General features: G+C 38.4%; 1 protein-coding gene across 1 annotated transcript in view; it reads right to left on the bottom strand.

Moving 5' to 3' along the window:
- Positions 1-24,376, bottom strand: part of LOC121385072 (fibrillin-2-like) — a 67,803-nt gene that overhangs the window by 677 nt on the left and 42,750 nt on the right. Inside the window, exons 25-34 of the mRNA XM_041515607.1 lie at positions 23,747-23,869; positions 21,303-21,428; positions 16,679-16,807; positions 16,182-16,307; positions 13,259-13,516; positions 12,499-12,762; positions 11,607-11,729; positions 10,210-10,335; positions 8,666-8,769; positions 4,287-4,508 (exon numbers count right to left, since the gene is read on the bottom strand). Of these exons, the coding sequence (XP_041371541.1) occupies positions 4,287-4,508; positions 8,666-8,769; positions 10,210-10,335; positions 11,607-11,729; positions 12,499-12,762; positions 13,259-13,516; positions 16,182-16,307; positions 16,679-16,807; positions 21,303-21,428; positions 23,747-23,869 (1,601 nt within the window). The remainder of the gene's footprint in view (positions 1-4,286; positions 4,509-8,665; positions 8,770-10,209; positions 10,336-11,606; positions 11,730-12,498; positions 12,763-13,258; positions 13,517-16,181; positions 16,308-16,678; positions 16,808-21,302; positions 21,429-23,746; positions 23,870-24,376) is intronic.

The following is a 24,376-nucleotide window of genomic DNA, read 5'->3' as shown; positions in this document are numbered from 1 at the left end:
TAATTATAATTATATATTAATTATGCGTCTTCCATTATATTTAAATTAAATTATTGCATCATTTGTCTAACCTTCTGTAACTAGTAGCATTGCCTGTATCACTTGTTTCAATTTAAATTTGGATTCACCATACCTTCAAATACATATTTATTCACATGTCCGCCCTACTGAATGAGTTGTACCGATCAATGTTGTTTTGTTAGCATTCAGGGCACATTTTCCAAGTTCGAGCTACATTTTGGTTACCTATAGTGGCATACTCATACGAGGAGCCAAGTATCCTTCCTCGCCTAGCATCACTTTACAAAATAGGGCACTTCAGAACATGCAAACAATATCTGCCCTGTTTGAGGTAATGCACGTTTGTTATTCTGAAGTAGTGGTTGGCATGATATTTTCAATGTTATCATTTTCAAAAGCGAATAGTCAGCTTCTTGCCTTGTTTACTTTTTTTGTAGTGGTGGCGTACTTTTGCGCCACAGCACATGTAGGCTCTTTAATGCAGCCATGCTGTCATCAGTCAACTCGTTTGGACAAACATATATATTACGAATATTTCAGAAGCCTGTCACACTTTCCATGAAGTTTTCTTGCCACTGTCATAAACTGTTCAAGTGTGTCGCAACCAGAGAAGGAATATGGAAACAAAATAATCCTACGAACCTATCAGGAAATGAAAGGAGAATACATTTATTTTCATGTTCCACCTCAGCGTGAGCACTGTCAGCGAACTCACACGGTGCGTCATATTTTGATGGAGTGCAGTTATCTGAAGGGAACTAGAAAAGATATATTTGGAAAACGGAATGTGATGGAATCATTTCAAATCCGACCTGAATTTTTGTTGCAATTTCTTCGTGATACTGAATTTTATTGTAAATTTTAATTTTACTTGTAATTTGTAATTTTTTATTTTTTTTACTGTTCTTTACACTGTTTTAATTTAAGTGTTTAATTTATACTGATGTTAATTATTAATTCATTTACGCATTTACCTTAGTTTGACACCAAATAGCCTATACATTTTTCGCGCTGGGGTATCGTTAAACATTAATTCATACATTGTTTTTATGTTTGACAAAGTCATTTGGTCTGTGGTATGAGAAGAACCATGTTGCTGACAATTTTGTATTTTTTAATGAGTACTTTCCCGTAGACTGGCCAGGACACCACATAACCCTCCATATATTCATTGTGTAGCACTGAGTAGGACCAGAAAACATGGGCCCTGTCATCACTCAAAGCAGCAATAATACAGTGGGAAAAAATGTACTTTTATCCTGCAACCACTGTTTCTATTGACAGAATATGATGACGGATAAAGTAAAGTCATATCCTGCTACTAGCAAGATATGACTTTTGACGTCACTCATGTGACGTCACGTGCATAGCTACATTACAGAATCGTTCATGTGACCTCTAGGTCATCGTGCAATGTGGCTCAAATAACAGAAATAATGGCTTTTCCCCTGATTTTGTATGGTCTGCAGGATAGCGATAATAACTAGTTAATGACGTCGGATATCTGCGTTATCCTATTCAGGCCAAATGAGAAATTCCGCTCTGCAAAGCCTCTCGGAATATCCCATTTTTACTGTCACAGGATAAAGCAGATATCTGATGTCATCCACTAGTTATTCTTTATGAATGCCTTTCAATGACTAAATTTTATTATAATTTCATGTTCTTGAATAACACATGTTGTGCTTATCGCTAGAACAAAGATATATGTTTGTACTTTGAAATGGAATGTCGTTGTCATATCTTTTTGCGTCGGGCACGGGCAAAAGGACAGCTACTTTGATCATCCAGGTAGCTTGCTGTTCTGATGGATCAAGTGTCAGGACGTATGCCACATTTCGAAACCTTCACCCCACAATGTGTTCATAGCCACCTGGACATGGACTCTGCAGTTACTGCAGGCCTATCATATACTCTTCAAAAAAAGAAACGCAAAAGGGTACAAATGGGTTATAACTCCGATTTTATGTTTCCTACCGGTTCATGCTTTGTGAATATAAGGTCATTGCATGTCCCAAACACATTCCCACGGTTACATTCGATAAAACGCAGCTACTGTACAATAAAGTTCCAAAATGTGAATATTCGCAAAAACGCAGCCACGTGCAAACCATGTCACCACTGCACGTGCGTTGTCTGCACGTGCAACATGAACACCGACAGTATAAAAGTGCAGGGTGTTCGCTTACCTGGCCTCTGTATCTGGCCGACAGTTGACAATCCAGGACATGCCACGTCTCAGTGAACCGCAGAGAAACAATGCCATCGGCCGACTAGACGCAGGCGAATCCAGAACGGCCGTTGCCAGGGCATTCCATGTGTCCCCAAGCACCATCTCCAGACTGTGGGACCGTTACCAGCAACATGGATCAACACGTGACCTCCCTAGATCCGGTCGACCACGGGTCACTACCCCCGGGCAGGACCGCTACATCCGGGTACGCCACCTTCGGGAACGATTGACTACTGCCACCTCCACAGCCGCAGCAATACCAGGTTTGCGCAGGATATCCGACCAGACCGTACGGAACCGCCTAAGTGAGGTAGGAATTCGTGCCAGACGTCCAGTTCGAGGTGTCATCTTAACACCACAACACCGTCGACTCCGACTGCAGTGGTGCCAGATTCATCGACAATGGCCTCAACTGCGATGGAGACAGGTGTGGTTCAGTGACGAGTCCCGATTTCTGCTCCGACGTCATGATGGAAGATGTCGCGTGTATAGGCGTCGTGGTGAACGTTATGCGGCAAACTGCGTGCAGGAAGTGGACAGATTCGGCGGGGGGTAGTGTCATGGTGTGGGCAGCCATCTCACACACTGGCAGAACTGACCTGGTCCACGTGCAGGGCAACCTGAATGCACAGGGCTACATTGACCAGATCCTCCGGCCACACATCGTTCCAGTTATGGCCAACGCCAACGCAGTGTTCCAACATGACAACGCCAGGCCTCACACAGCACGTCTCACAACGACTTTCCTACAGAACAACAACATTAATGTCCTTCCTTGGCCATCGATATCACCGGATTTGAACCCAATTGAGCATCTATGGGACGAGTTGGACCGACGCCTCCGACAGCGACAACCACAGCCCCAGACCCTGCCCGAGCTGGCAGCAGCCTTGCAGGCCGAGTGGGCCACCATCCCCCGGGACGTCATCCGTACTCTGGTTGCTTCAATGGGCAGGCGGTGCCAGGTAGTTGTCAACACACGCGGAGGCCACACCCGGTATTGACTCCAGATGACCTTGGCCTTGGTGGTGTGTCCTATCACTTACTCACAATGGACTAGAGTGAATTGTGAACAATCCTGCAACATTTGGTAATTATCGGACTCACCATTCAATAATTAAATCAATTCTCCAAATGTTACGACAATGTGGTTTTGCGTTTCTTCTTTTGAAGAGTATATTAGCAATGAACTAGCTACATAATGGATATGATATCTGTTAGGCATCCAAGAAGGTAAGTGACATCGTGCTTCAACATGTTTGAAGTTTTACTCAAGATCCCACTACAATTTCAGAAACTGAATAGAAAGAACTTCAAGCTGCACCACTACTCCAGTAGTAGAGCTATATAGCAAAATGTAATGTAGACACATTATAACTGTTATTAAATATTAAACATTTATTGTGTAGTCTGTCTCGTTGTGCAAGACAATATAATTAAACATCTGACTTACGGCACTAACTAACTAACTAACGACCGCCGGGAGGTAGGAGAGTATAGTAGGTGGTTACAGGTATCTCGTAATGCCAAAAGTAACTACTGAATTAGACTTGGCTCACAACTAAAAGCTGATAAAAACTGGCAGGTGTGTCTCACAAATAGCCACAACAGACAAGTCCCTGTCGCGGTTGGAGTGATAAGGACAGTGATGTGGAGGTGGACAGTCCAAAATATTAAAAGATAGGAGACACTGCCAGATCGGGAAGAAATGAGGTGGAATTCAAACGAGGAAATGGAAAAGGGGCAGTGAGATTTTAAAAGGTGTATATGATCTAAAATAATATCATGATAATGAATATTTAAGTTCTACTGTTTGTGTTTTCTATCTGCTGTGACAGAACTGTAACAGGAATATTGTAAGGGATATAAATCTGACAAATATTGCAGATATATAAACAGAAAACGAGAGAACGCGCGCGCGCACCAGAGAGAGAGAGAGAGAGAGAGAGAGAGAGAGAGAGAGAGAGAGAGAGAGAGAGAGAGAGAGAGAGAGAGAGAGAGAGAGAGAGAGAGAGAGCGAGAGAACTCTTACTGTCTGTGTTCCCAATCTGCTGAGACAGAACTGTGAAGGACTTCCAGTGATTTTTCCTTCTGATGATATATTCAGAAGGGCCTTGGTGAACGATCCTGCAGGATCTTTCTGCTCGACGCTGTTTATGATCACTGAGTAGGCCGCAACTGTACTGCCTGGTTTTAGACTGTGAATAATCACAGCGTAGAATCCAATAATAACCTTTCTGAAGAAAGCAGTGAGCTGGAAAATCACAATTGAAAAATACACTGAACAACAAAACAAACGCAAATGTTGAGTTTTCTTGCACGAAAAATACATCGGCTGTTTGGTTTCTAAACGTTTTCTTTAATTTAGTTCATTTTGAAGCCAATTAATATAACTTTTGTGTACGATCTCCAGAAAAAAATCTCCTCGGGAATGGCTGTCCTCCTATGGACGAGACACTATATAGACATCTATGGAATCAAGCACTAGTTTACTAAATGCCCATTCGACTCTGTATTGTGCAGAGATACGGCCTTAATAAAGAAAGGGGGCTACCTGGTTATCATTCTAGTGATCACTTTGTCACTAGTCTTTTAAAAGGTGTGGATTATTCAACCTGTTACTAAAAGGCAAAAGTTATCGTGACACACAAAAGATAAAGATAATTGATGATAAGTTTTTACTGCAGTGTATGAAACATAACATGGAAAGAGAAATGTCCGAAGGTATGGAAACGAACAATAGTCCATGAAAGGGAGCACCTGCCATATGCAAATGAGCCACATTACTAGAGGGGGGCCAGAGCGAAGTTCACAGTCAGTAGCGAGTGTGTCCACCTTGAGCATTGATACAGACCTGGTAGCGTCGTCTCACTGAGGCCACTAAATGCTGGAGAAAGGAATGGTACGGGCTGTGAGGGTTGCTGGCTGGAACCTGTTTCGCAGATGCGTGGCTCGGATTCATGTGTATTGGCGAGGGTTTGTCACGGGTGACTCGGCCGCTACGAGGACAGTCCCTGACCTGATTGTTTCGTTGATATTGTTGCCATAAGTGCCATATGGTGTTTCTGTGGACATTGAATTGACGTGCGACGTCACGCTGCGAGGTCCCACATTCAAGCATCCCTATGACTCGCCATCTGTCATTTTCACTGAGGCGCGGCGTGACGAAATTGCATCAAACAGTTTACTAATGGTGTTTTTTCTGACTTCTGGACTTCTGAAGGCTGCACAGAATGGCAATGATTTACGACTGAATGTCTGGCCTTTTATGGTGAACACTGGACAGCATTTCTTCCGAATATTCCATGTTTCATGCACAAAGCATGCAATTGCTGCAACAACTGCTTGGTTGCATTTCTTTGAGCTGTTTCATGCACATTTTCTCTGGTTTACATCCATCAATCCATTCAAAAATTTATTATTCCAAACAATCCATGTCACAATAACTTTTGCCTTTGAGTATATTATCCAGTCGACCCGCTGCAGAATGTGACAATTTACATCCTGATATTTGGGGCCTTGACAATTGTTTGACTACTATTTGATGCTAGAAATGACATTGACTCGTAGTACTAAATCCCGAGTCCATGTTACTAAAACTTCAGAGTCTTGATTGAAATCTCTAACAATGTCACATGCATGCAATTTGTACGGTGTCTCCATGACACGAATGTCGTGCTGGGGTGTCGTTAAACATTCATTCATTAATTCCATGACACGAATTTCGTGCTTGGGTGTCGTTAAACATTCATTCATTCACTCCATGACACGAAAGTCGCAGACTTATTGGGCCAATTTACGAAGCCTGTTTTTCTTAAATACAGGTGTTTAAGTATTATAAAAAAGAAGTTTGTTTTATTTAACGACGCCACTGGAGCACATTGATTTTTTATCTTATCATCGGCTATTGAACGTCAAACATGGTCATTCTGCCACAATTTTTTAGAGGAAACCCGCTGTTGCCACATAGGCTACTCTTTTACGACAGGCAACAAGGGATCCCACAGGCAGGATAGCACAAACCATGGCCTTTGTTGAATCAGTTATCAGGATTCTGCCCAGGATTTCTTGAGTGGTGGCAAGTTTTTTCCTACTGGATTTGGCAGCAAAAGGCGGATGTGGCGGGTGTCTGGGAAATGTTTTTAATGCAGGCCCTCAGATGCGATCTAAGCAACTCATAAGGCCCCTAATACAGTTTAAAATCTTGTGAATTTTTTTTTAGATTTTTAATGTAATTTTTTTCTATTTTCTTCTGATCCTTGTAATAACACCATATGACATGATATACCAACCTGCTTATAAATAATATGTTTGTTTGTTTTATTTTGTGTGCTGATAGTTTGTTATGCTTCACTGCTGAATGAAATAAAAAAGATATAATTTGTGATGCATTTGTTTATTTTGCTATAACAAGCCTATTGATAATCTATTCATTCAAAAGACAACGGGACAGTGAAGATAGATAATGTTGCAATGGCCAGCAAGGCAGGGAAATCACAATTCACAATGGATTTTCTGGATCCGCCACTGGTTAATATATATTTTTAGCTGTCAATCCAGACACATAAAATTTTATTCAAAGTTTGAAACCATTAGTTAACTGTTTTATCAATCAAAAGTATTTAATGTAAGAATGATTCTGTTATTATGTAAATTATATTTTCACAGGCATCGCCGTATTCTTTGCATGAAAACCTCCACCAATGTCTTTAAAGCACCGTAGCAAACGCGTTGATTAATTAAATTTACAAACTGCGCAATAATTATTACTAACTCCTATTACGAGATATGCTCAACCAAATACATGTATTAAAACAATAAAGAACAATAATAAAAAAAGAAGAAAAGAAGAAACTAGATCTATAGATCGAACTAAAATCTCGCGGCTTGTTAACTATTATACCGGCCTCGGTGGCGTCGTGGCAGGCCATCGGTCTACAGGCTGGTAGGTACTGGGTTCGGATCCCAGTCGAGGCATGGGATTTTTAATCCAGATACCGACTCCAAACCCTGAGTGAGTGCTCCGCAAGGCTCAGTGGGTAGGTGTAAACCACTTGCACCGACCAGTGATCCATAACTGGTTCAACAAAGGCCATGGTTTGTGCTATCCTACTTGTGGGAAGCGCAAATAAAAGATCCCTTGCTGCCAATCGGAAGAGTAGCCCATGTAATGGCGACAGCGGGTTTCCTCTCAAAATCTGTGTGGTCCTTAACCATATGTCTGACGCCATATAACCGTAAATAAAATGTGTTGAGTGCGTCGTTAAATAAAACATTTCTTTCTTTCTGTTAACTGTTATCTGATATTCGTATACAGACTGTGGTTTCGACATTGTCGCGATGATCTAAATTCAGACAACAAACACGCTACATCAGTCAGACTAGTTTTTACACTAAGTTACGTTAAACGTATTGATAAGGTTGGGAACCAGTTAAACCGCTTGGCTATTTTCGTTTTGAACTTTGTAATAGTTAGGTTTTTATGAATTTATATATATATAACATCGATTGACATCGGAAATATTTTCCGTCAACCATGACGGACACAGATTTTATTTGGGAGTATTTTAGATAAATATTGCGTCAAATACGCAGGATTTCTGTGTCATGTGGATGAAGCGCAGCAGTCGAGCAGACGACAAGATGATAGGTCTCAGTGGTGGGCTCAATTCCAAGTAGGCCTGCTAGCTGTGAGATTTCAGCCTCATAAATTGAACAAAATGCCATTCATTTTAATCAAGAAACTACTTATATTCCCATGGGATTGTTCTCACCTAAAGAACTTGTCTAGCGGGCCTATGCCCGCTTGTTCATGGGATCGTTTCATGTCGTTTTATATCAGCTGGATCAGCGCATGCGCATGGAATAGCAGGTGGTTGCAGCGTCACTCGCAGCCGCCTGTGATACTATAGTAAACGCACGTGGCATAGCCGGTTATGACGCGTGTTCGTTTAAAGTTGCGGAAAGTACATCACAATTGTTTTAAACTGCTTCATGGTGAAAATAAAGCATTATTTAATACCTGGTGATAAAAGTAGTGGTGGTCGGAAAAAGCACTTGTTGAGCTTGGTGGTGGTCGGGCATGTCTGAGTGCTGGCAAGGCCGACCAGTGCCGACCAGCGCGGACAGAACGCTGATTTACTGTTATGGATCACTGGTCGGTGCAAGTGGTTTACACCTACCCATTGAGCCTTGCGGAACACTCACTCAGGGTTTGGAGTCAGTATCTGGATTAAAAATCCCATGCCTCGACTAGGATGCGAACCCAGTACCTACTAGCCTGTAGACCGATGGCCTAACCACGACGCCACCGAGGCCGGTCTTAAGTATTATAAATGTATGTAGTTAAACGTGTGTAAGTCTTGAGTTAAGACTCCAACAGTTTCATAAGCATGGGACCTGAATACTTACAGTGTCCTTTATCATCTTTACGTCTTCCTTGTACTGAGCCGAGTTTGGATTGGTATCTTTCAATGTGTAATCCAATTTCACAACTGCCTTAAACTTCTTTATTTCTAAAAAAAAGACATGGATGTATAGTTTCAACATGCATAAACTGCGGGAAAAGGCGAGATGATGGGAATCAGAGGGCATCCGCCGAATGCTGAAGATTATGCACCCCACTCCATCGTTGAAAGCAAAGTTTACTATACCCAAAATCAGAATTGCTGACATCGTCTAGCATCTGTGATTCAAAACATAACTACTCAATTATTGCTATTTATTACACACCAGTGTAAGATATTGCTCATGTCATAACAATCACTCAATATCTAACTAGTGTAATATTGGCGGGACGTGAGCGAGACGTGTAGCGCTGACGTATATGAACTGTGCTGACCCAATTGCCGCGTTGCAAAGTAAACATAAACGAGTGCCTATCATACCATTTTTATACCTCGTGAACATTGTCTTTTGAAACTGTTTCTTATAAAAATGATATGACAGGCGGATTTGTATGCAGTATATAAATATTCTGGAGCAATGACTAAAGACAAAATAGCAAATTTGCAATATTTTTAAATGCTCATTTAGGTAATGTATTTATTTCATGCAAGTGAAATAAAAAAACGAAAAATGGAATCCCGCGTGTAATGTTCGCCAGCAGTTGAACAGGCCACATTGAACATTGCTTACAAGTAAGTTACAGGCGTGAAGTTTCCTACATGTTTCATTTGGCCATACAGAAAGAAAAGAAGTGTTTTATTTAACGACGCAATCAACACCTTTTATTTACAATATATGGCGAGACATATGGTTAGGACCACACAGATTTTTTTAGAGGTAAATAGTAGTCGCCACATAGTCAAAGTGTATTACACAGGTCAGCAGGGATCTAGGGGGTTAGTAGGTGTGGCTTAATTTTTGGGTGTTCTAGAATGAACCGAAAAAAAAAGCACCTCACAATCAGATGTAAAGAGTATGCAAATTTAATTGTATATAGATGTAATACAAAAATGGAATAGGAGTCGATCAGTGTTAAACTACGGTTATACTGTGTGTCTAGAATGACCGTGCCACACACATGAAGTGCACAACACCCATTTTCCTGGGGGAGGCGTCAGATTTGTATGTCTACATATAACTGCCGTGTGCAAGGGAAAAGCATTACCACCATATAGCAGACAAAATATTTTACATAATGCATAGTGTATGTGCTCTTTGTGTATACGTGGTATGTACTGCCTTGTCAGTGCGAAAGTGAATATAAAAAGAGCCCATGCTTATATTTGGTAACGGTAGCCTATGTGTTGGCAAACGTTTTCGCTCATGTTTGGTTTTGTCTAATGACTCTTCGATTTATTAATCGTCGGCTATTGGATTAGATTACACTGAACCAAGCTGTTTCACAACTGATACTGTAATGAAGTCAAGGGACAAAATGCATAAGTTAATATAATCTAAAAGCGAAAAACACGTGTAGACGCCATAGTAATTGTGTCTTTAATACATACCATCGCACTTCGTGGAATCTTTGGAGTTTATGACAAAACCAGCTGAACAATAGCATTGGTAACTGCCAGGAGTATTCGAGCACTGTTGCTCGCATCCGTGAAGGCCAGTCTGGCATTCGTTGTCATCTAAAAATAGAACCACAAAGGCAAATGGATCATCAATTCTTGCATGACCATATTAGATAAATATACATCCCACTTTATTATAAAACCCAGGTACTTTGTTTATGTAAAACATTAAAATACAAATACGTTAACAATGAACCTGGTAATAAGGTCAAAATATTTTATCTGAATTGAAGATTAAATCATAGAACTTGGATTCGCTTATAACCTGGATTTTAAACAAAATCAAATATACAAGTGTGACTAGAGTTTCAAACTCCTGAGTGTGGATTCCACGTTTGAAAGATAATTCTGCATTCACAGGACAAAGTTTGGTTTTGAATTCAGGTTCAGATATTGAGCTTCTATTTACAATTTAGTCTCGGAGTACAATTCAAGATGCACGTGTGGAGTCTAGATTAAAGATTGATACGCTCTGCGAAAGTTAACCAAGACTAAATCAACGTCCCCCTCAACCACTGTTCAACGACTGGTATATCAATGGCTGGCGTGTGTTGTCCTCTGGATAACGTATTGGATAACATATTAACGTGCCTATATCCTTTTAAGGTTCAAGCATTTCCTCTTGGAAGGCGATTATAAAATATCGGAAAATGTGGCGGATTTCCTATAAGACTATGTTAGAATTAGCATCCTCTAGTTGTATCTTATAGAAAACTATGGCTTGTTTTCTATAAGACTATGTTAGAATTAGCATTCTCTAGTGGTATCTTATATAAAATTGTAGCTTGTTTTCTATAAGACTATGTTAGAATTACCATCCTCTAGTGGTATCTTATATACAACTATGGCTTGTTTTCTATAAGACTCTATGTTAGAATTAGCATCCCCTAGTGGTATCTTATAGAAAACGGTGGCTTGTTTTCTATAAGACTATGTTAGAATTAGCATCCTCTAGTGGTATCTTATAGAAAACTGTGGCTTGTTTTCTATAAGACTATGTTAGAATTAGCATCCTCTAGTGGTATCTTATAGAAAACGGTGGCTTGTTTTCTATAAGACTCTATGTTAGAATTAGCATCCTCTAGTGGTATCTTATAGACAACTTTTTCTTTAAATCCACTAGAGCTCTAATATATCTGGAACAATATTTATGTCTAATCAGGGCAGTACCAATATAATATGACGGGTTGGTGGTAGGGGCACTAACTGGAACCAAGGCATAGACATATAGAGTGTTCTTCGACTATTTAAATTAAAAATGGCTTTTTTTCCTTGTGGAGAAAACTACACCCACTCGCTAGATATGTATGGTAACAGTGTGTTCTTACCAGTACAGGTATTTCCATTTAATGAGTAGCCAGCTGCACAGCTGCATCTAAAGCTGCCGATTATGTTGCTACACACCATAGGACTGGTGCAGATGTCAGTCGTTTCCAAACATTCATTAATATCTGTGACAAACAAACGTAGAAGTTCATAACGCATTTCCTCACTAGTTCAAATACTGATTGAAACAAATTCACCATTAGTGTAGTTATGTCTGTATAAATTAATATACAATATGAGATTGAGTATCACTGATATGGGATTGAGTGTCACTGATATTGGATTGAGTATCAAAACATATGTGGTTGAATGTCAGTAATCTTGTTCAAGGCATGATACTAAGGATGAGATTTTTGATTGGAGTCAACATTTCCTGTTACTACTTGTTGCCTTATTTCTTTCCATCAGTATATGTCAAGGTATTGGCTCTACATTTTATTTTAATGACAAATATATAAGTTAAAACATTAACATTAAACAACTTCGATATAGCTCCTGTTACCATATACATAATATGACTCGACAGTAATATACTTGACATTAATATACTTGACATTAATATACATGGCAAATATTTTACCACAAATAATACAAAATCATATTTATATCAAGCTAACAATTGAATAATCTGACGTCTTCCCGCATTTTGTTTGTTTGTTAGTCTCTGGGAGAGGTATTTTGTAGTAGCTGTATTATCCCAACTATCTCATGCTGTCCCTCAAAAATATTAAATACAGGATAAACAGATTCGCTAAAAATGAGAAAATCGCAAAGGTGTTTCCATTAGTGTTGTTCATGCAAATAGTTTGCCCTCCAACAACTACCACTCCCAGACATTAAACTTTGTAAACCCATGCCCAGTTTTACTGTTGAATATAGACGTTGCTACCATACCTTGACATGTTCCATTTTTAGTTTTCTTGTAGCCAGACTTGCAGTCACATATATATGTCCCATCTGTGTTCTTACAGACTGAGTCAGGAACACCACTACAGATTGTAGAATTAAGTTTGCATTCGTCAATATCTGTCCCACAATCTGTTCCTTTCCAGCCATCCTTGCAGGTACAGGCGCCGTCTGTAGCGCTACAGTTGACTGAGTTGATAGTGCACGTGCAGCTGTTGGCGCAGTTTAAACCCCAATGTTTCTCATCGCACACTGAAAGAAAATAGAGATGTCATAAAACAGTCATTCACATTCTGATAAGTGGAATAGTTTAAGAAAATCGAGATGATGTCAGAAACTAATCTTATAGTAGCTGAGACAACATAGTAACCAGTTTGATCTTAGTCAACACTGATTTCGGTCATAGCACGTCCTTGATGCACACTGTTATAGCAATGCATTCAATATTATAATATCACAGACACTCTTGTATTAACCCCAGGCAATCTTATAACCCAGACATTTTTTAAAAGCTAAACAATCTTTGCATGAATAGTGATAGCATAAACAATTTTATTGCAACAGAAAAATCAACCTCCACTGAGAGGATTCGAACCACAGACTCTCAGTACGAGAGTCCAGTGCTCTACCAACTGAGGGAAATTCCCACTAGCTACTGCCAGTTGAAGTACTTTATACCAACACTACTACATAATGGTAACCTATAATCATACGAAAAACAATGCACTAGTTTGTGTGTGATGCCTACCTTTACAAACATCAGCTGATCGGAAGTATCCTGCATTACAATCACACGCATACGATCCATTCAAATTGCGACACCGTGAATTCGATCCACAGTCAACAGCACCAGAGCTACATTCATCGACGTCTGTTTCACAGGTTGTTCCATTCCATCCACTCTTACACGTGCATGTGCCACTGACTTTGTTGCAGGATTCTGTGTTTGTGACCGAACATGTGCAATTATTTGCACAATTCATTCCATAGGTTCCTTCAGCACATTCTGAAATGAGCAAGTTGAATATTTAAGGAAAAACCCCCACATGATCTACATGATGCAGTCACTGATATGTAAGTAGTGTTATCGGACGAAACATGTACAGTTATATACATAATATACCCACATATTCGTTCCCCACCATATTGTAGACTTATTGAAAACCATGTGTTATTAGCTCAATCGTCGTAAAGCATGATTGTGGTGTCACAAACATGTAGAAATCGTTCAGCACAAGACAAGGTCCCACAGTGCAAAAGCTGGATAATTTCTTCTAGATACTCAGGCATTCCAAACTACAAATCGTTAACATTTTCTAAACTGTTTTCCACCAAAATACATCCTACTTCTGCATTTTGTGACTGTAATACAGCCTACTTTTGTTCTCAGTAGGGTCATACATCATAATGTCTGTTGTAGGGTGATACATCCTTCTTCTGTCTGTTGTAGGGTGATACATCCAACTTCTGTCTGTTATAGGGTGATACATCCTATTTCTGTCTGTTGTAGGGTGATACATCCTACTTCTGTCTGTTATAGGGTGATACATCATACTTCTGTCTGTTGTAGGGTGATACATCCTATTTCTGTCTGTTGTAGGGTGATACATCCTACTTCTGTCTGTTGTAGGGTGATACATCCTACTTCTGTCTGTTGTAGGGTGATACATCCTACTTCTGTCTGTTGTAGGGTGATACATCCTACTTCTGTCTGTTGTAGTGTGATACATCCTACTTCTGTCTGTTGTAGGGTGATACATCCTACTTCTGTCTGTTGTAGGGTGATACATCCTACTTCTGTCTGTTGTAGGGTGAGGTGATACTCCTACTTCTGTCTGTTGTAGGGTGATACATCCAACTTCTGTCTGTTGTAGGGTGATACATCCTACTTCTGTCTGTTGTAGGGTGATACATCCAACTTCTGTCTGTTGTAGGGTGATACATCCTACTTGTTGATACATGATACATCTGTACTTCTGTATGATACATACTAGGTGATACATCCTACTTCTGTCTGTTGTAGTATGATACATACTAGGTGATACATCCTACTTCTGTCTGTTGTAGTATGATACATCCTACTTCTGTCTGTTGTAGGGTGATACATCCTACTTCTGTCTGTTGTAGTATGATACATCCTACTTCTGTCTGTTGTAGGGTGATACATCCTACTTCTGTCTGTTGTAGGGTGATACATCCTACTTCTGTCTGTTGTAGGGTGATACATCCTACTTATGTCTGTAGTAGGGAGATACATCCTACTTCTGTCTGTTGTAGGGTGATACATCCTACTTTTTTCTGTAGTAGGGTGATACATCATACTGTCTGTTGTAGGGTGATACATCCTTCTTCTGTCTGCTGTAGGGTGACACATCCAACTTCTGTCTGCTGTAGGGTGATACATCCTACTTCTGTCTGTTGTAGGGTGACACATCCTAGTGTTGTAGGGTGATACCCTTCTGTCTGCTGTAGGGTGATACATGTTCTGTCTGCATGTAGGGTGATACATCCTACTTCTGTCTGTTGTAGGGTGATACATCCTACTTCTGTCTGTTGTAGGGTGATACATCCTACTTCTGTCTGTTGTAGGGTGATACATCCTACTTCTGTCTGTTGTAGGGTGATACATCCTACTTCTGAAAACCACGAATGATGATACATCCTACTTCTGTCTGTTGTAGGGTGATACATCCTACTTCTGTCTGTTGTAGGGTGATACATCCTACTTCTGTCTGTTGTAGGCTGATACATCCACTTCTGTCTGTTGTAGGGTGATACATCCTACTTCTGTCTGTTGTAGTATGATACATCCTACTTCAGTCTGTGTAGGGTGATACATCCTACTTCTGTCTGTTGTAGGGTGACACATCCTACTTCTGTCTGTTGTATGGTGATACATCCTACTTCTGTCTGTTGTAGGGTGATACATCCTACTTCTGTCTGTTGTAGGGTGATATCATCCTACTTCTGTCTGTCTGTGTAGGGTGATACATCCTACTTCTGTCTGTTGTAGGGTGATACATCCTACTTCTGTCTGTTGTAGGGTGATACATCCTACTTCTGTCTGTTGTAGGGTGATACATCCTACTTCTGTCTGTTGTAGGGTGATACATCCTACTTCTGTCTGTTGTAGGGTGATACATCCTACTTCTGTCTGTTGTAGGGTGATACATCCTACTTCTGTCTGTTGTAGGGTGATACATCCTACTTCTGTCTGTTGTAGGGTGATACATCCTACTTCTGTCTGTTGTAGGGTGATACATCATACGTCTGTCTTTAGGAGTGTGTTACATTACCATACTTACGTCTATAGATAGATCCCAATTTGTCTGTAGGAGGACTGCCACTCCAACACGTTTAACACATTTAAACCTACACAAGACAGAACTACATGTATGTGAGTATTTACACAACTGTGCAGAATGCCTTAAGATACGAAGAATAGTCTCAGAATTATCTTTTGACTTTGTTCATATATACAAGTGTGACAGATAATTAGAATGGCCAGTGTAGTAAGGTCTAATTGTGATGCTAAAGGTTAGTATGACATCCGAGGTTACCACATGCTACAACGGCAGGTGGATGCTCTGTGTTCATCAGTCCGTATTACCTTAGATCCACTTCTATTGTTACACCTCTACTTAGTATGTGAAACAATCAGAAATATTTACCTAGACAAGTGACTTGATCACTCTGTAGTTTGAACCCATCACTGCAGCTACAACTGTAGGACCCAGGCTGTTCAGTACATGTTCCGTTATCACTGCAGGGACGAAGTTCTGTGCACTCTTGGATATCTGATAATAAACACACTCTAACTCAGTATTTCAGAAAAGAGCAAATGAATATGGCAATTTAAAAATGTAATAAACTGTTTTTGGTTCAAATGCCATCCCAGTGTTGAATTGTGTTCCGAAGATGAATATACTACAAATGAACAACATTACACATTAAAGTCAATAGTGCAACGTATTGTAATGCATAAACGAAATGTACCAGTAATATAATGTAACTTAACGTAACGTAACGTTACGTATCATATAACATGACATAATGTGATGCAAAACGATAAACATAAACTAAAAGCAATTGAATTGAATTATGTTCGAATTCGAACTAATGGGAATAACACAAGAAAGAAATATGTAATACAAAAAACACATCTTACCATCACATGTTTTGTTATCAGCATTTAAGATATAGCCCTTGTTACAGAAACACTTCTCATCCATTCCATCACTTTGGCATCCTCCATTTGTACTATCACAGTCAGTTAAAATCTGGCACAGAGTTGTCACTGTAAAGATAATACATAACGGTAATTAGATGTAAATTAAGTCATGCAAATCAATGTAGGCACACAGTTGTCACTGTAAAAATAATGCATAGCGGTAATTAGATGTAAATTAAGGCATGCAAATCAATGCAGGCACACAGTTGTCACTGTAAAAATAATTATAACGGTAATTAGATGTAAATTAAGTCATGCAAATCAATGTAGGCACATAGGCTCCCATATTTGTGATGATGGGGGTGCAGGCTGCTTTTTGCCAGAATTAAACAAAAATGCTCGAATCTGGATAATAGTTAATCATATTTGCATTACAATTAGATATCTAGGGTTCCAACTGAAATACTGAACCTTTTATATGGATTATAATTAATATTATGAATTGTAGAAAAAGACGCTGAACAAAATTCAGACTAGATAATTTGGCCAGAAATCTCTATTGCTTTTGCCTGGGGTCTGGATGTAGCCCAGTGGTAAAAGTGCACGTTTTGTGTGCTGTCGGTCTAGGATCTATTCCCGTTGATGGGCCCATTGAACTATTTCTTGTTCCAGCCAGTGCACCATGACTGGTATATCAAAGGCCGTGATACGTGCTATCTTGTCTGTGGAATGGTGCATATAAAAGATCCCTTGCTATTAATGGACAAATGTAGTCAGTTTCCTCTCGCTTGATGTGCAATCGGTTTGGAATCGATCCCCGTCAGTGAGCTCATTGGGCTATTTCTCGCTCCAGCAACTGCACCACGACTGGTATATCAAATGTCATGGTGTGTGATATCCTGTCTGTGGGATGGTGCATATAAAAGATTCCTTGCTACTAATGATAAAAAGTAGCGGGTTTCATCTCTAACATTATATGTTAGAATGACCATATGTTTGACATCCAATAGCTGATGATTAATAAATTAATGTGCTCCAGTGGTGTCGTTAAACAAAACAAATTTATAAACTATTGCTTTTGCCAGGACATGATCTAGCTCAGTTGGTAGAGCTCACTTCAACTGCTTTTTAATCATTAAAGATATTATTTAACATATTTATTCTTTTTAATCAATTTATATGTCTCTACCAGCTCTACCAAACATTTATGGTGGCTGGATGGGGACATTTCTTTTAGCTGTGTATATAATTATGTTATATGTTTGTGGTATGCAAGTGTGTGAGTGTAAGTGTATTGCTCGGTATTGGGTGTGGACTTATCTGGCAGTAATCCCCTCCCCGTTCCGGAAAATTGCATGTTATAAATATGTCTTTCAATTTTGGCTTTGGTTGTGTTTTTCTTCTTCTTTTTTTATTTTTTCCTTTTATTATTATTTTTTTTCCTTTTATTTTTTTTTTATTTATTATTTTTTTTTTATTTTTTATTTTTTTTTTTTTTTATATAATCTGCACGACAAAAGGTGCCGGATGTCGCGCATTGTAATATCGCGTAACAGCCAATTACAATAAAATACATGAATTTTATTTTTTTTTCGTTTTTAGCACAAACAGTTTTTAAAACAACTTAACTTTCATACTAATACATAGTTTTTCCTAAAATAAAACAATAAAACATGTTATTTGGTGATTGTGTACAACCTGTCAAATTCTAATTGTCTTTAATTACGCAAGAATTAATCACTTATTTGGCCGAGTTTATTATAAAACTTGGACTTTTCAACGCCAAGTATTGCATGCCACTGGAAAGGTCGTGAACTCTACTTTCTAAATATAGCAAGTGCGCAGATATATTTGTCATGTAGGAGTAATGCGCATTGAGACAATTTCCGTGGCAAAATTCAACAATTACTTTTTCCCAAACTACGAAATAAGAAAAACGTGCGATCGTCTGTTCAATTTATGAAGTAAAAATGCATTTGAAGTAGTACTAAGACTGTATATGTTGTAATGCGAGACGTGAAACGTATTTAAATCGAGCTAAATCGAGACGAGCATGTAAAAAAACAAGTGCCTGCTCGATTCACGGTATCAATTGAGAAAATGGCGGCGCCCGTGAGACCAGCATGTGTAATAACAAAGGAAGCTGAGGTGGCTCGCCAGTTGATTTCGCTGTTAAACATCAATGCCAGTATGAGAAACATTGCTTCTGACGATGTGTTACAAGACATGGTATAATATCCGCCCGGTCCCCTCCATTATTATTTTTAGTTAGGGTTGAGGGTTAGGGTTAGGGTTAGGGTTAAGATTAGGGTTAGGGTTAGGGTTGGGGTTATGGCTAGGGTTGGGGTTAGGGTTGGAGTTAAGGTTAGGGTTAGGGGAAGGGGGGACCGGGCGGATATTTTTCCCAAGACATTATTATGGACTACTTTGTAATTAGGGATCAGAGTGAGTCGGAATCGGATTTCGAATCAAACTAATCAAACGAATCTATTTACTGAAATCGAGGTGGTCATCGGGCTCATTACTCTGGCCGTGTTACAACCTGGTATGTGAGAACTTACTGTATGTTCAAAGCTGGAGAACTATTGACTTATGTTTGACTAAATATTCCTGTCTAATCATAGCATTCATATTTGGTGTGAGCACTGATAGTTTCTCATTTTATTGATGGTGGATACTATTGTGCATTTTGTTTTTTTTGTTTTTAAAAAAAAAAAAAAAATATTTTTAATTTTTTTATTATTATTATTATTTTTTTTAAAGGGGGGGGGAATGTATAATGGAGGTTCAATATAAATTCTTGTCAATGGCATATACTGTTAAAACAAATATTACATGGTTACAGAGTACAGAATAACTTGGTTGGCATATATTATTATTATTAATGAAGATTTCAAGCAATAATGAATCAGGTTTTTTGTGTAAAACTTCGGACTTCATTTTCTCAAAGATGTTCCTTTGAAAAAAATCATAATTGTCTGTACAAAAAGTTCAATATTTCGGAAAGTTTTCATCAGATTTTCATAATTAAAACAGAATTATGCTCTGTAGAATGTGCTTTATCTTATTCCTTCAAAAACACCTTCTTCTTTTTTTTGACCATGTGGCACCTTTTGTCATGCAGCCACATTATATATAATTTTTTTTTTTCTTTTTTTTTTAAATAAATTTAATAGGTTTACGTCATGCTCGCCGTTTCATATAAATGTATATTTTATTCATATTTTTATATATATATATATATATATATATATATATATATATATATATATGTGTGTGTGTATGTAATTTAACAGGGCAGGTGTCTGGTCTGTGCCTTTGGTAGTGGCTTGGTTAATATTACCTCGTCTACTGCCCTAGGTATTATAGATTAAAGTGTTCGCCGCGTCTTCTAAATGACTTAATCGTGTTGTTTTAGAGGACAACTGAGGAGTCGCCTGCTTTTCGATCGATCGGCCGGGTTCAACTCTCTCCTTCTGGCAGGCTTGGTACCCAAAACGCAATACTAAATTAACCATTGCTGGATTTTTTACGCCACTCCCCTAGTGGCACCAGCGATTAATTTTGGCGTCACTCTTCAAGTTATAATAACTTCCTAAACAACTAGTAGGCTGCCAAGATTGGACTGAACTGCGGTAGAACACGGTGGGGGTGGGGGTGATGGGATGCCGGGAGTTAGGGTATTCTTTGGGGCTACAGGCGTAGGCGGTTCGGCCTTAGGTTTTGTGTAGGGCCGGCTTCCCCTCCATCCCGACCCTCACCTGGTCACACCAATGTTTAAAATATGATTGGCAGCCCCTTTCCTCTTAACCTCACATGGACTTAATGAATATTGTTTAATAATTATTATTAATTTTAGACCAGCCCATCTAAATTTGCGCCGAAATTATATTATATTAATAATTTATATTGGTTAGGAATGTTAATATTTTTCATTAATTTCGCAGCCAAAACTTATTAACCCCAATTTTCCCCTTTTTTTCATACTTTTGGCGTTAATATTCAAAATTTCAAAATTGACCCTATTTGTTAGGTTATCCCTGTCCTGAGTCAGACCCCCGATCCTATCGGAGGCCGGACTCGGGATAGGCGTGTTCGAAACCCTAGTGGTATATGGACACGTTAAACAAGTTACTAAGCTAAGCTCAACTGCTTGCGATGACAGCTTGCAGGATCGAATAAATCAGTGGGTCCATTCTAGTCCCAACCAGTGCGCCACAACTGGTGTATTAAAGGCCATGGCGTGCGCTCTTCTGTAAGTGGGAAAGTGCATATAAAAGAACCCTTGCTGCTAATGGAACATGTGGTGGGTTTTCCTCTAAGATGTTGTGTCAAAAACTTCCATTCGATGTGCTCTAGTATTGTCGATCAACAAAACGGGCAAGCCTTTTTGTTTAGCTTCTGTTTAGATTCTTCATCGCTGTACCCTGATTAATTTTTCACTGCCAATCTCTGTTACTGTACCAGTAGGCTAGCTACCACCGAAATGCTTCCTGATAACTGGGATACATCTACTAATAGAGAATAAATGTGTTACGTCGTAACAAAAAACACACAAAAAAAACCCCACCGACACCCCCCTCCCTGCCCAACACACACAAATAAAGAACCTAAATCTCACCTATACAGCTTTTCTTATCATCGTTCTTCAGTTTAAAGCCAGGACGACATGAGCAATCGTAGCCACCAATAGTGTTGATACAGAGATGTTCACATCCATCCTTCTGTGTGGCACACTCGTCAATATCTGAGAAATAAAACGTAACTTCGTAGCATATTCATTAATATCTGATAAATAAAACATGTGACTCTGTGTAGGACACTCATAAATATCTAGTATAAAATAACCCACAATTATGTAGTACGAACATCAATATCTAATAGTCGAAAAATAACTGAGTAGCACGTTCGTCGATATCTCATAAATATAAAAACACTATGTTCTGTAGCATATACGTCAATATCTGATAAATAGAATATATAACTGAGTAGCAGATTTATCAGTGCCTGATAGATGAAAGGTATAACTATGTTTACACATTGATCTGTATCTGATCAATGAAATATGTAACTCTGTGTAGCACACTCCTCAATAACTGACAAATGAAACATGTAACTCTGAGTAGCACACTCCTCAATAACTGACAAATGAAACATGTAACTCTGTGTAGCACACTCCTCAATAACTGACAAATGAAACATGTAACTGTGTAGCACACTCCTCAATAACTGACAAATGAAACATGTAACTGTCTAGCACACTCGTCAATATCTGATAAATGAAATATAACTGTGTAGCACACTCATCAATATCTGATAAATGAAACATAACTGTGCAGCACACTCATCAATATCTGATAAATGAAACGTAACTGTGCAGCACACTCATCAATATCTGATAAATGAAACATAACTGTGCAGCACACTCATCAATATCTGATAAATGAAACATAACTGTGCAGCACAATCATTAATATCTGATAAATGCAACATAACTGTGCAGCACACTCATCAATAACAATAAAAGGTACAACGCTCTGTAATATATTCTTCGATATCTGATACATAAAACATGATATGGTATTCAGTGACATTTTTGAACTTATCAGTGAAAGTAATAGTGTCACCAGCCACTAGTGAGAACAATGGTCAAAATGTTATTTTCACTGATGTCACCTCACCGATCCACGGACCTATCCAAATTTGATTAAGGCACGTCCACGATGGGCTTAGTCACTGCCTTATCACTGGCCTAGTCCAGAGCAGAAGGGGTTAGTTTTTCAATGGGCATATTTTAGAGTCTAAATTAGAGCATTAAATTAAATATGATATTGCAACTTTTTATATTAATTTAAAACCTAAACATAACAAAACGTCAATGATCAGCCAAAATATATATTGATTAGAGCAAATGATTGGGAATCCAAAACAGATTATGTCAGACTATTTAATTGTCAATTATAATGTCAATAAACAGATTTTAGAAATGTAGTTTAATTTCTGACTAATTTCAGACAATTTAATGTCTGACTAACACCATTGATGTTACACGGTTTACATTAATTGATCAGTGAAAATATGTATGTTACGCCTGTAATTTCATATCACACTTGTCACGCTTGGAGACTTCTTGAAATAAGTATTAGATTATAGTTGACCCCCACCAAAATATATACAGGTATATTACATAGAACACAATACATTAAAACACATTCCACACTCCCTCAATATATATATATATATATATATACATATATATATATACATATATATATACATACATACATACATACATACATACATAGCTCAGAGCGTATCGTGGTTAGCCTTGCAATTTGCTGGCGAAATCGGTGCCACAGGTTCGAGTCCCAGCAACGGCATGGGACACTTTGTGAGGCCAGAAAGGATTTAATTATCCCCTGCGCCAGTGCGTTAATATCTATGTATGTAATAGTCAACCTCGACATACATACAATATATAGATATTCATACATCAATACATACATGCATACACACATACACGCAATACACCTATACACAATACACACATACACACATATATATATATATATATATATATATATACATATATATATGGCACGATCGTGTTAATGTGTAATGTGTGGTACTAAGATCTGAGTGAAAACAAACCAAAACAAACATACAAACAAAAAAGGCCCAACTTACTTTGACTAGCACAATCATCACAAAAATAACCTATGAATACCAAATAATGCTATTTAATATGTGAAGTTAATAATCAAAATAATTATCTAAGGTATTTTAACATGAAGTCTGTGTTTGAAGATGTTTGTGGTTTAGAGTAATTCAGTGTAAAACCTGAGATAAAATAAACTCATTGAAGTAACAATTATTTAATAAAAACAATAATGCGACTGTTACATTATGTCATAGAGTTTACCAGTAAAGAGAGTTATGTGTGGAGAATAAACAAGGAACATAATAGTTACGTCAGGAATTTAAACACAACAACAACAAATAAAAAGCAACAACAAAAAACAAAACAATATCAACTCATCAGACTTCTCCTTGGCATACACCTACCTTGACATCTTTGGTTCTGTTCGCTCCACACAAATCCCTGGTAACATGAACACAGAAATGTTCCTGGTTTGTCCTCACATTTCTGGTCACAGTTGTGGGATTTTTCTGTACACTCGTCAATATCTGCAGGTTTAAGAGAGAAGAAAAGCATATATTGTTAGGTTTTCAGAGATAATTATTAACTTTTGCAAATTTAGAACGCAAATAACATCCATATGGAGTAGATGGAGGTATTTATTTTGATACCTGTTAGTTTCCAGAATGAAGGGAAAGAGAATTGTGTGTTTAACAACACTTAAGCATATTTTAAAGTATGGCTAATTGGAGTCTAACTCATGGTTGTGTTCACAACTATTGGATAAAGATTCTGCGGAAGATCGTCAATACTCTATAATTGTGTGTTGTTTGTGACTAAATATACGATATACACAAAGGGATCAACGATACAGTGAAACCCGTATTGCAATATGGTTGATATTAATTAATATTTATGTTTTCTGAAAAATTAAAGCAGAAGGACTAAACGATAATGGTTTGTTAATTACATTGGACATACACTATATATTTTTAATAGCAATTGAGCATGCCTACTACATCTGGATTCAATTCTGCCACATGTAATGTTACTAT

The sequence above is a fragment of the Gigantopelta aegis genome, chromosome 11 (genome assembly GCF_016097555.1).
Source record: "Gigantopelta aegis isolate Gae_Host chromosome 11, Gae_host_genome, whole genome shotgun sequence".
NCBI lineage: Eukaryota > Metazoa > Mollusca > Gastropoda > Neomphalida > Peltospiridae > Gigantopelta > Gigantopelta aegis.
The sequence above is the reverse complement of the archived record's forward strand: the minus strand, read 5'-3'. Positions and strand labels throughout refer to the sequence as shown.